The sequence below is a fragment of the Crotalus tigris genome, unplaced genomic scaffold (genome assembly GCF_016545835.1).
Source record: "Crotalus tigris isolate CLP2741 ecotype Arizona unplaced genomic scaffold, ASM1654583v1 scf7180000023598.3388751, whole genome shotgun sequence".
Lineage (NCBI taxonomy): Eukaryota > Metazoa > Chordata > Lepidosauria > Squamata > Viperidae > Crotalus > Crotalus tigris.
Genome location: NW_024100068.1, coordinates 2,438,968 through 2,451,737, shown reverse-complemented (window position 1 = coordinate 2,451,737; position 12,770 = coordinate 2,438,968). Strand labels below are relative to the sequence as shown.

Sequence of the window (12,770 nt, the reverse complement as noted above, 5' to 3'; positions counted from 1 at the left end):
TTGATTCCCAGGTTTAAAAAAATTAAGAAAAGTACAAATGAAAAAAATTATTGGACCTGGGCTTCCATTATCTTGGCATTGGACTTCCATTACCAATTATCAGTTGGCATAATCAATTCCCATCTGACTATGTTGGGAATAAACGAGACAGCATTGCCTTTATTTGTTGTTGTTCAGTTGCTAAGTCGCAACCGACTCTTTGCAGCCCCATGGACCATAGCACGCCAGCCCCCCCCCATCCTCCACTTTAATTGCCTTTATATCCTTGTATAAATTTTTCCAATGATTCTTCCTGTTCAAAACTTAATGCTAGATGAGGCAGACTTTCTTCAACTGATCCAACTAAGCTGCTTTTATGTCCTTAATTATCCTGGAAGTGCTGCATTTTTCTGCAATTTAGAATGATTTCATTTGTCTGGCCTGTACATCAAAGTAATTTCACATTTATTTTTAATAAGTACAAGAAATTTGTTTATGGACCCTATTTATAGCATATGGTTTCATTTGAATGTAGTGAAATGTAGTATAATGTATTGAAAAAGTCATAGTGATGCTTCTTCCATCTTCTTCCTACCATCCTAGAACAAGTTGGAAGGTACTGTGTGGACTGGCATTGATGATGCCAAAGTATTTAAGGTGCTAGATCTTGAAGACCTTGAAAGAACATTCTCTGCTTACCAAAGGCAACAGGTAATGTGTGTGTTTCCAAGATCTGCAGGTAATCCAACACACTCTCTATTAGAACGTAATTGGAATGCATTATTTTATTATTAATGTTTTTTTATAAGTAACATGGTTGAATGCACTAGCATGTTTCCACGTTGGTGGTTTCATTGGTGGTTCATAATCTGATGATGTAGGTGTTTCCAGTTGTATGTGACATTTGGCTCTAACCTTAATATTCAAGCATGTTTGAGTAATGTTGACAAAATTGCTGGGAATGGCTAAAAACTAACACTGATGTGCATGTGAATTTTTTTCCCATTATCAAAAGTCTTTGTTCTGCAGAGATAATTTTATTTCCCCAATTAAGAAATCATTGTTTTTCAGCCACTTCTAATACAGTGACCTTAAAATGTTGATAATACGTACGAAAGAGAAGAGAGTAATAACTATATTGACCTTTTAAAAAAAAAGAATTGGTGATACTTCTTTTTTGTAGTTCGAATTCTTCAACGTGATGGCTGAGCAAATTACAGTTTGAAGAAACTATTATTGATTCCAACCACCCTGCTTCACCCAATGTCCCAGTTTTCCTCTTCTAATCCAATCCTCTTCCTTGCCTTGCACATTTTATTTTCTTTCATGAATTTGGCAGGTTTACAAATCTCTTCATATATTCAGACAAAGAAACTGCAGCTCTCATTTTACATATATGAATATGTTTTGAATTTCATTGTAGGCAGTCAACAATTTTTTCCTTTTACTTTCACGTAGTCAGACGAAAGCATGATTCTTGTTATTATAAGGAGATTAATTGTTATAGTCCAGACAATTATTAACATTCTCCTTAACAGGACATTCAGGGCTCATACCTGCTTTACATAGCATGTAGGCGTCTATGCACAATAAGGTAACCTGATAAGCAATGTGTTTATGGGGGCCTGTCCTCAGGATTTATTTCCTGTATAGGTAGTCCTTGACTTAGAACTCCAATTGAACCCAGAATTTTGTTATAAGTTGTTGCAGTCATAAGTTGAGTCATAACACAATCATACTTGATTTTAAGACCATTTTTATGATGGTCATTAAACAAATTATGTGAACATAAATCCACATCCAGGTTATCCAATGGGTGTTTTTTGCCAGAAAGTGGCAAAAACTGTCACAAATCACACTCATGTGAACATGGGATGCTGCAACCAGTCATAAATGCAAGCCAGTTGTCAAGTGTCCAAAATATGATAATGTGACATAACTCTTTCCATGGCTGTTGTAATTTTGAACAGTCTTTTTTTTTTTTTTTTCTATCAGTTCCTATCATAGTACAAAAATTTTATAATTTTATAATTTTTTGTTCTTAACCTCTATATAAACCTCATCTTTTATACAATACAATTATATATACAATTATATGTACAGTTATGTATATCTTTTAGTTCTACCATTAGTTTGAAGTCCGAGCAGTTCTTAATTCATACCAGCGGTAAAATTTGCCCCAGATTTCGAAGTATTCGTGTTCCGTTTTGTCTTTCATAATCATTGTAAGCCTGTCCATCTCAGCACATATTAAAATTTTATGCAGGATCTCTTCTTCCGTTGGGGTTTCCTTGTTCCTCCAATTTTGAGCAAAAACCAGCCTGGAGGCCGTTAAAATGTGTAGCATTAAATAAAATACGCCTTTGTCATGTTTTTGCGTAGTTAAACCTAATAGAAAGAGTTCTGGTTTTGGTTCTACCGCTTGCTCTAATATTTCTTCCAACCAAATTTTAATCCTGTTCCAAAAATCACGAGCTCGCGTGCATTCCCACCACATATGATAGTAAGTTCCACTTTTCAAATTGCATTTCCAACATTTAGGGGAGACATTGGTATACATTTTAGACAATCTTGTGGGTGGGAGATGCCATCTATAAAACATTTTGTAAAGGTTCTCTTTGTAAGAGGTGGCCAAAGTAAGCTTCTTGTTTCTTGCCCATAGTTCTTGCCATATATGCAGATCAAAATTAAGACCAAAATCCTTACTCCAATTCAACATAGTCACTTTTACTTGTTCCTCGTACGTTGCCTGATCTAGCAAATAATAGTATAGTTTTTTAATCATTTTATCCTCCGACCCCAAAATTATTTTATCCAATTCTATTGGTTCTAATTTAATACCTAACTCTTTTTTGTCTTTCCGATATCTTGCCTGCAGTTGCAGGTATGCCCACCATTCTAATTCTATCCCTTCATCGTGGATGGTTTTCCTGGATTTCAATTCCCCTCTTTCATCTAAAATATTTTTATATGTTATGATCTTGTCTAATTGAGTAAATTTTGGGTGTACATATATTTCTAACGGTGAGATCCAACTAGGTACTTGGGTATAATTTGGTTGCCAAATTTTTGTCCATACATCAATAAGAGCTTGCCTAATATAGTGACTTCGAAAATATTTATGTACTTTATATTTATGATCCCATAATATGGCATGCCATCCTATTTGTAGGTCATGGCCCTCCAGACACAATAGTCTCCTATTTTTTAGTAATATCCAATCTCTTACCCATACTAATGCTGCGGCCTGGTAATATTTCTCCAAGTCTGGAAGACCAAATCCCCCCCTTTCCTTTGAGTCCTGTAGTAATTTTAATTTAATCCTTGCTCTTTTTCCTTGCCAGATGAATTTACACATCATTTTGTTCAAATTTTGAAAAAATTTCTTGTCTAATTTTATAGGTATACATTGGAACAAAAATAAAATTTTTGGCAACACATTCATTTTAATCACCGCGATTCTGCCCGTAAGAGAGAGCTGTAGGTTAGTCCAAATATCAAAGTCTTTTTGAATCTGTTCTATTAACTTATCATAGTTATCCCTTTTAAGCGTAGCGCATTTGGCAGTCAGTTGTATCCCTAAATGTCTAATTTTATTTGTAATTTGAACACCAATTCTATCAACCAATTCACTTTTCTGTATTTTAGTCATATTTTTGACAAGCATTTTAGTTTTTTCTTTATTTATTTTTAAACCTGCTATTTCCCCGTATCTATTCAATGTTTCCATCAGCCTAATCCCTGATTGTAGTGGTTCTTCAATAATAAAAACTAAATCATCTGCAAAGGCTTGTATTTTAAATGTCTCTTTCTTGATTTCTAGACCTTGGATCTGTTCATCTTGCCGGATTGCTCTAGTTAATACCTCGAGAGATAATATAAATAACAATGGTGATAGTGGGCAGCCTTGCCTTGTGCCTTTTTGCATTTGGAAACTCTCAGTCAGTTCTCCATTGATTATTACTTTGGCCACCTGCTTAGAGTAAACTGATTTAAACATATTTAAGAAATTTTCCCCAAAGTCCATATACAATAATTGATTAAACATAAAATCCCATTTTACATTGTCGAATGCTTTTTGGGCATCAAGAAAAATTAAACACATTTGCTTTTCATTATGTACTTCATAATATTCCAATATGTCCAAAACAGTCCTAATATTGTTTCTTATATATCTTTTAGATAGAAAGCCGTTTTGATCAATATGTATAAAATCCACTAAGAACCTTTCCAATCTTTGTGCCATTATTGCCATGAAGATTTTGTAATCTGAATTCAAAAGAGAAATGGGTCTATAGTTCTTAATTTGTGTCAGGTTGGTGTTTTCTTTAGGAATCAACGTGAGGAAGGCTTCTTCCCATGAAGCTGGTATTTTAGCTTGGGTTAAAACCTCGTTAAATAAGTCCAACAGCATTGGGCTTAAAGATTCTTGTGCAATTTTATACATTTCTGCAGGTATACCATCTGGTCCAGGTGTTTTATTATTTTTCTGTTTCTTAATTGCAACCGAGAGCTCTAAATGTGTTATCTCTTTATTTAGGAGAGTTTTAAATTCTTCTGGCACCTTGGGTAAATCGACTAGTTGTAAATACTGTACTATGTCATGGTTATTTCTCTTTTCGTCGTCCTTATATAAATTCTTGTAAAACTCATATGCCACTAGCTTTTTTCCTTCGTTCTGGCACACCATATCACCTTTGGCGTTATAAAGGTTGGTAACTCTCTGCTTATTATTGTGTTTTTTGATTTTATAAGCCAACCATCTCCCTGGTTTATTAGCATTTTCAAAGAAATTTTGTTTAGTACGTTTTATCTGCTGTCCTAGATCTTCCTTCGTAATAATATCCATCTTATGTTTAATTAAATCAATCTGTTGTTTCAAATCACATCTTTGTGGTTCATTTTGCAGGTTATCCTCAACTTTACGTAGTTCTTCTTCCAGTTGTCTTTGGCGTTGTGTTTTGATTTTGTGTTGCCTAGCCATATAAGAAATTACAACGCCTCTCATGTAGGCTTTGGTTGTATCCCATAAATTTTGGCAGTTTGTATCCTCCTTTTTGTTTGACTTAAAAAACAGATCCAATTGTTCTTCTAATTTTGATTTGAATTCTTTATGATTTAAGATTGCCCTTTTTAGAGTCCATCTCCTCGTGTTTTTTTGCCCCTTCCATTTAATTCTAATCGGATTGTGATCAGCCCAGGTATTTGTATCAATCATAATCTCCTCTACTTCTAAATTTAAGTCAGCTGACATCCACACCATATCAATTCTGGACCAAGATTGATGACGTCCAGAATAAAAAGTAAACTGTTTTTTCCCAGGATTCCTTTCTCTCCAAATATCCTGTATATTAAACTCATCTACCATTTTAAAGAAAATATCAGATATTGTTCCTCTAATTCTTTTTCTATTCTTTCCACATTTATAATCTAGATTATTATCCACAATTGCATTATAGTCACCCATTATACAAATGCTATCATGTTCCAATTGGCTAATAATGTTGTAGAGTTTTTTATAGAAATGTTTTTGCCCCTCATTCGGGGCATAAATTCCAACCAAAAGAATTTTGGTTTTATTCAAAATTACTTCCACAATTAGAATTCTGCCATCTTCGTCCTTATAAATTTGCTTAGCCACAATTTCTTGTTTAATATATACTACCACACCTCCTTTCTTATATTGCGAAAGTGCTGCGAACATATTCCCCAATTTGGGACAATTTAATAAGTATTGATGTTGTTTTTTAATGTGGACTTCTTGTAACATTATTATATCTAAATTCATCTTATTGAGCCTATTGAAAAACTTCTTCCTTTTTGTTGGAGAGTTGAGGCCATTAACGTTGATAGATATAGATTCAACACATTTCTTCCCCTCCTTATCTATGTTTAGATCTAGTTACTATTGCTGGTCTAGACTCTTGAGTTTGTAAATCCTTCCCTCTTTCCACTGTTGATCTTATCGGTCTAGCCTCTTTAATTTCCTTAAACCTACTCTCCTCCTGCTTTTCTTCATTTTTCCCTTCATCAATGTCCTCTCGAAGCTCAACTCTTTTACCTCTAGCTTCAATGGCTTGCACCAGTGTCTCTCCTTCCTCTCTTGCTTCTCTTTCAACTAAATCTTCCTTACTACCAAAGTTTTCCCTGTAGAATTCCTCTGCTTTTTCTATTGAGTCTAGGCGAAACTTTTTCTCCTGCCATGTTACCAGAATTCCTTCCGGAGTTAGCCATCTAAAATTGATATTTTTCCTTATCAGTTTGGAAGTTATGTATTGGTAAGGCCTTCGCAGGTCTCTCACTCTTTTGGGCACTTGTTTAAGTACAATCAGCTGTTTACCTCGATATTCCAGTGTATCATCTCTGAATCTGAAAAGAATTTCATCCCTAACTAATTTCTTAATAAACCTTTGAACAGTCTTTAAGCAACTGCTTGTAAGTTGAGGACTACTGGTAAAACATGTGAATTGTACCTCCTGTGGCCAATTTGACAGGATTTATTTCAAGTATTACTTCAGTTCAAGTTTGCCTTATGAAATGCAGACCTAGTAATGTCCTCAACATTACTATGCTGCTTGGTTGTTTCCTCAAAGCTTTGTGTAATTTGACCCTTTTATTTATTGGTCTGATCAACTGAAGAGACTTTTTTTCCTAGAATCTGATAAGTAAGGAAAGCAAAAATTAGTTTTAACAAAAGACAGTGGAGTAAAGCAGGATCTGTTGAGTATATACAACATTAAAGAAATTAACCTTGTCTAATCTGCTGGAATAATTTCTTGGTCTCCTGAAGGTTGAAACTCAAGTACCAGGGAAGCAGTGTCGACTCATAAATCTTTAGAAACTGTAGATTTTATCTCTTCCTGTTATTAATTAAGGAAGAGATGATGTCAGTTTAAGAGCAAAATCAACCGTCAAAAGTTATCTAGGGCTAAACTCTACTTTTAGAGGAATTTTTCTTCTTAATTTCTGTCAATATTGATATTATGGATCTGAATATGGTTGGATGCAGAAATCGGAATTAAAATTTCCATCCGTTGCTTCTTATCCTGTCTTCAGGCGCCTTGGAAAACAGCTTGACTCCCTCTTCTTTGTGACAGCCCCTGAGATATTGGAACACTGCTATCATGTCCCCCCTCGTCCTTCTCTTCATTAAACTAGATATACCCAATTCCAGCAGCCCTTCCTTATATGCTTTAGCCTCCAGTCCCCTAATCATCTTTGTTGCTCTTCTCTGTATTCTTTCTAGAGTCTCAACTTCTTTTTTTACAGTTTTGGTCACCACAATGTAAAAAAAAAGTTGAGACTCTAGAAAGAGTACAGAGAAGAGTAACAAAGATGATTAGGGGACTGGAGACTAAAGCATATAAGGAAAGGCTGCTGGAATTGGGTATGTCTAGTTTAATGAAGAGAAGGACGAGGGGGGGACATGATAGCAGTATTCCAATATCTCAGGGGCTGCCGCAAGGAAGAGGGAATTAAGCTATTTTCCAAGGCGCCTGAAGGCAGGAGAAGAAGCAACGGGTGGAAAATAATCAAGGAGAGAAGCAACCTAGAACTAAGGAGAAACTTCCTGACAGTTAGAACAATTAACCAGTAGAACAACCTGCCTCCAGAAGCGGTGAATGCTCCAACTCTGGAAGTTTTAAAGAAGAGACTGGACAGCCATTTGTCTGAAATGGTATAGGGTTTCCTGCCTGAGCACGGGGTTGGACTAGATGACCTCCACGGTCCCTTCCAACTTTATTATGGATCATCGCACAGTCAGCCAGATGTTCAGACTGGATTTGGCATTTTGTCTACCTATCGAGTCCTTACCCAGAACCTGGGATAGGCAGATGTGGATGTTTGATGGTATTACAGATATCGTCGCAGGATGGAAGCAGTTCCTAGTAAGGCCGCCTTTTGCATTTGACTAATAGCGAATTTGTCAATGTCAATGGTGTTCAAGTAGTGCTCCAGTTTTTTTGGGATTGCACCCAAGGCGCCTATTACTATTGGTGCTACCCTTGCTTGCTTTTGCCACAGTCTTTCTATTTCTATTTGTAGGTCTTTGTATTTTGTTATCTTCTCTAGTTCTGTCTCCAGGCACTGCCACGTCCACTATCCAGACTTCTTTGTCTTTCTTATTGACAATTGTTAAGTCCGGGGTGTTATGTTGCAGGTGCTTGTCTGTTTGAATTCTGAAGTCCCAGAGCAGTTTAATTTTATCATTTTCTATGACTTTCTCTGTTTTATGACCCCACCAGTTTTTGCTTACAGGCAAATGATATTTCTTGCAGATCTTCCAATGCACCATTGTTGCTACTTTGTCATACCACTGCTTGTAGTCAGTCTGTGTGATCTTCTTGCAGCAGCTTACCAGGTGGTCCACTGTTTCTTCAGCTTCTTTGCATAGGGGGCACTTACTGTCTGTTGCTGTCTTCTCAATTTTGCATTTGTCCTTAAGGCTTGGTCTTGTGCAACCAGAATTAGTCCCTCGGTCTCTTTCTTCAATTTTCCTGCTCTTAGCCATTGCCAGGTCTTGTTATTATCTGCTTTCCCAGCTATTTTTTTAATGTATTGGCCATGTAGTGCTTTGTCTTCCCATGCCTCTATTCTGTTCTTCATTTGGTCTTTCTTGTAGGCCAGTTTGGTCTCTCCAGTAGTCAGTAAGCCTTCCTGATATACTAATTTCAGTGCATCTTCATCATTGTTCTTCAGATATTCTTCCAAAGCCATTTTTTCTTCTTCAACCATCTGATGTACTTGTAGCATTCCACGCCCACCTATTTGCCTTGGTAGATAAAGTCTATCAATGTCACTGCGTGGATGAAGGGCATGATTCATTGTCATTATTTTTCTGGTCTGCCTATCCATTGCTTTTAGTTCTGCTTGAGTCCAGTCCACTATTCCAGCTGTGTACCTAATGACTGGGATTGCCCAGGTGTTGATTGCCTTTATGGTATTTCCTCCATTGAGTTTGGACTTTAAGATCTTCTTCACTCTCTTGATGTATTCACCTCTAATCTTTTTCTTGACTTCAGTGTGCTTGATGTTGTCAGCTTGAAGGATACCCAAGTATTTGTAGTACTCTTCCTCATCCAGACTCTTAATGTTATTTTCGTGGGGCATCTTGATTCCTTCAGTTTTCACTATTTTTCCTTGTTTGATAGTAAGTGTGGCACATTTGTCCAAGCCAAACTCCATTACAATATCTTGGCTATATATACGGACAGTGTTGAGCAGCGATTCTATTTCAGATGATGTTTTTCCATACAGCTTCAGATCATCCATGTAAAGGAGGTGGGATAGTCTGGCAGATGTTTTTGATGTTTGATAGCCATGTCCTGAGTTATTCAGTATTGTTGACAGAGGAAACAGTGCAATAACAAATAGTAATGGTGATAATGAATCTCCTTGAAATATTCCTCTCTTGATATTAACCTCTCCCAGCCTCTCACCATTGATCTGCAACTGTGTCTTCCATTGTGCCATCAATCTTTGCACAAATTTTCTGATGTTTCTACTGACTCCTGTTATTTCTAGGCACTTGATTATCCAGTCATGTGGCAGAGAGTCAAATGCCTTTTTGTAGTCAATCCATGCCACATTCAGGTTGGTCTTCCTTCTCTTGCAGTTTTCCAAGATCATTTTGTCTATTAGGAGTTGATCTTTTGTTCCTCTGCTATTGGGGCGGTTTCCTTTCTGCTCAGGTGGAAAGAGATTGTTTTCAACTAGATGCTGTTGTACTGCATCAGCTACCACACCAGTTAGTAATTTGAAAGTTGTTGGTAAGCAGGTAATTGGCCTGTAGTTGCCTGGTGTTGCTCCTTTTGCTGGATTTTTCATTATTAGGTAGGTTTTCCCAGTTGTTAGCCACTTTTCAATTTCTCCTCCTTGTAGTATATTGTTGAACTGCTTGGCAATGAGTGGGTGTATAACAGTTAGATGTTTCAACCAAAACCCATGCAGTTCATCTTCACCTGGTGCTGACCAATTTTTGATTTTCCTTGCTCTTTTTTCTACCATTTTTGTTGTTATTACTAGTTCTTTCATTTCAACTTCTGTTTTATTTGCATCCACCTCTTTTAACCAAGCCGCATCCTTGTTGTATTTCTTTGGGTTATCCCATATCTGCTTCCAGAACTGCACTGTTTCTTCCTTGTCAGGTACTGACTGATTCCTTGTAGTTTCTCCATTGATGGATTGGTAGAAACGTTTCTGATTGGATTGAAATTGGAGGTTCTGCCTATAGTTTGCAATTCGAGCTTCATATCTACTGATTTTCCTGGCTATAGCTGTTATTTGTTGCTTTATTATTTCCAGTGCTTCCTTGATCTTCCTTGTTTCTAAGTGGTATTTCTTGATTAGGTATTCTTTGGTCTTCTTGTTCCTCAGCTTCTTTTCTTTTATCTGTTCTCGCTTGCTTGCATGTGATCTTAATTTGCTGATCTTATTTTCTAGTCTAACCTTCTATTTTTCTGGTGTACTGTTTGTTTGTTTTTCTTCTTTGTTGATTTTGCATCCCAGGTATTCTGTTATAACTGCAGCTGTGCTGTACATTAGTTGGTTTGTTTCTTGCAGTGAATTGGTGCTTATACTTGATATTGCAGTATTTGCATCTTTTAATGCTTGTGCTAGCTGTTTCTTTGGAACAAGCTTCAATGCAGGCAGCCTTATTCTGTTGTTTTTGTGCTGTTCTAGATGCTCAGTTATTCTTTGTTTCAATTCTTTTATTTCTTTAGTTAGAGGGTTTTCTTCTTCCTGAGGTAGAGGTGCCTGGTTTCCAAATGAGAACAGTTTTATATCTCTGCTGGATTCCTTCACTGCCAACTCCCTCTGGTTTGCCTCTACATTCTGAATTACTTCTGGTAAGGCTTTGATTTCTTTGCCCTGGGTAAACCTTTGCAGTTCGTCCAATTCTGTTTCTGTGAATACTTTATTTCGTGTTATAAATCGGCGTTGATCTGCTAGTCTCTGTTCTGTTATTTCTGATTCTGGATGTTGTTCTTTCCAGAACTGGTGCATTCGTTTTAGATATCTTCTTCTTGTTGGACTTGATCTGTAGTAACAGATCATTATTTCTTTGTTTTCAATCACTGTGTATCTGCGACGGGTAAACACCTTTTCTTCCAGTAGTTCTGCAGCTGCTGGCCCTGGTTGCTCAGCCAACAGTCCTGAGTCCTGTAACCCATTTTTCACCAGATATCCAGGAACTCCAATATCTAGCGCGGACCTTGTTAACCCGGGCGACGTCCGAGCCGGTATGGCATTCTGAAATTTACGTCTCACCATATTTTTTATGGGAGAGACACTCTTTGTCTGACTCCTCTGATGAGACCTGTCCAGTATGGTTGAACCTCTGGTATAGCTCTCATCTTCCTCAGAGTACACAAGCCCCACAACCACATCAAGGTAGTGCCTCACTTATTATTATTATTATTATTATTATTATTATTATTATTATTATTATTATTATTATTATTATTACATTCCCAACATATGGCTATTTGACCTGCCCTTGAACACAGTCTGCACAAGGAAGCCAAAATGTCAGGAAATTAGGAAGTTGAGGTGGCTATTTGGATTGATTGATTAATAGCAAATCCTAAACACTTTATTTGTGTAGTCACGCTAGCCTACTTAATTGGATTGAGGGAATGGAAGATTAGATATTGGAGATTAGGGCTGCTTCACACATAAGTCAGTTAAGAAGTACACATAGACTCCTATGCTCAGTCTGTGCTTGTGTTCATTATACTGTATATGTATAGGTAGTCCTCAATTTATGCCCACAATTGGGACCAGAATTTCTATTACAAAGCAAGGCAGTTCAATGAATCGTACCCAATTTACAACCTTTTTATCATGGTTGCTAAATAAATCATTGCAGTTGCTAAGTGAATCACGCAGTCATTAAATCAATCTGGCTTCCCCTATTGACTTTGCTTGTCGGAAGCCAGCTAGAAGGTCAAGAATGGCAATTGCATGACTTCAGGATGCTGCAACTGTTATAAATGCAAGCACACAAAATTTGGATCATCTGACTGTGGGAATGCTGCTGTAGCCAAAAGTGCAAAGATCAGATGTAAGTCATTTTTTTCAGTGCTTTTGTAACTTTGAATGGTCACTAAATGAATGATTGTAGGTCAAGAATTAGCTGCAATAGGAAGATCTAGGAAGCTTATCCTTACTAGCAAAAGCAATAGTATTCAGACTTATATACCTTTTCACAGTGCTTTACAGCATTCCCTAAGCAGTTTACAGAATCAGCATATTGCCCCCAACAATTTGGATCCTCATTTTACCGATCTCATAAGGATTGGAAGACTGAGTCAACCTTGAGCTGGTGTGGATCAAACTCCTGGCAGTGGGCAGCCTGCAATACTGCATTCTAACTACTGTGCCATCATGGCTCCTAATAAGCTAATAAGTATATATATATATATATATATATATATATATATATATATATATATATATATATATATATATAAAAATAATAAGTATAATAAGGCTAATAAATATTCCGGGAACTAGGCTCACTCACATTCAAGAAATCTAGAAATATATGATCAAACAACTGATAACTTTCTACATACGCATAGAGATGTTCCAGTTTCTGAAGCAGCACTTCATTGTGTATCACACGCAAAGAACAGTAGTGATTTATGGAATCTCCAGTGAATTTAGGTAGCATTGCATTTATTGGTTTGAAAGCTAGCATGTTAGCTTAATTTGAAACCTTAGATTCCCCAGTAATTTAAACTGAAATACTTGTAAGTCATAATCATATTTTAAATATATACACA

At 36.6% G+C, this 12,770-nt stretch overlaps 1 protein-coding gene across 7 annotated transcripts in view; it reads left to right on the top strand.

Annotated features, from left to right (window-relative positions):
* DAAM1 (dishevelled associated activator of morphogenesis 1) overlaps positions 1-12,770 on the top strand; it is a 195,181-nt gene that overhangs the window by 145,768 nt on the left and 36,643 nt on the right. For all 7 annotated transcript variants that reach the window (XM_039319566.1, XM_039319568.1, XM_039319563.1 and 4 more), the window contains one exon: positions 583-690. In XM_039319566.1, coding sequence (XP_039175500.1) covers positions 583-690 — 108 coding nt within the window. The remainder of the gene's footprint in view (positions 1-582; positions 691-12,770) is intronic.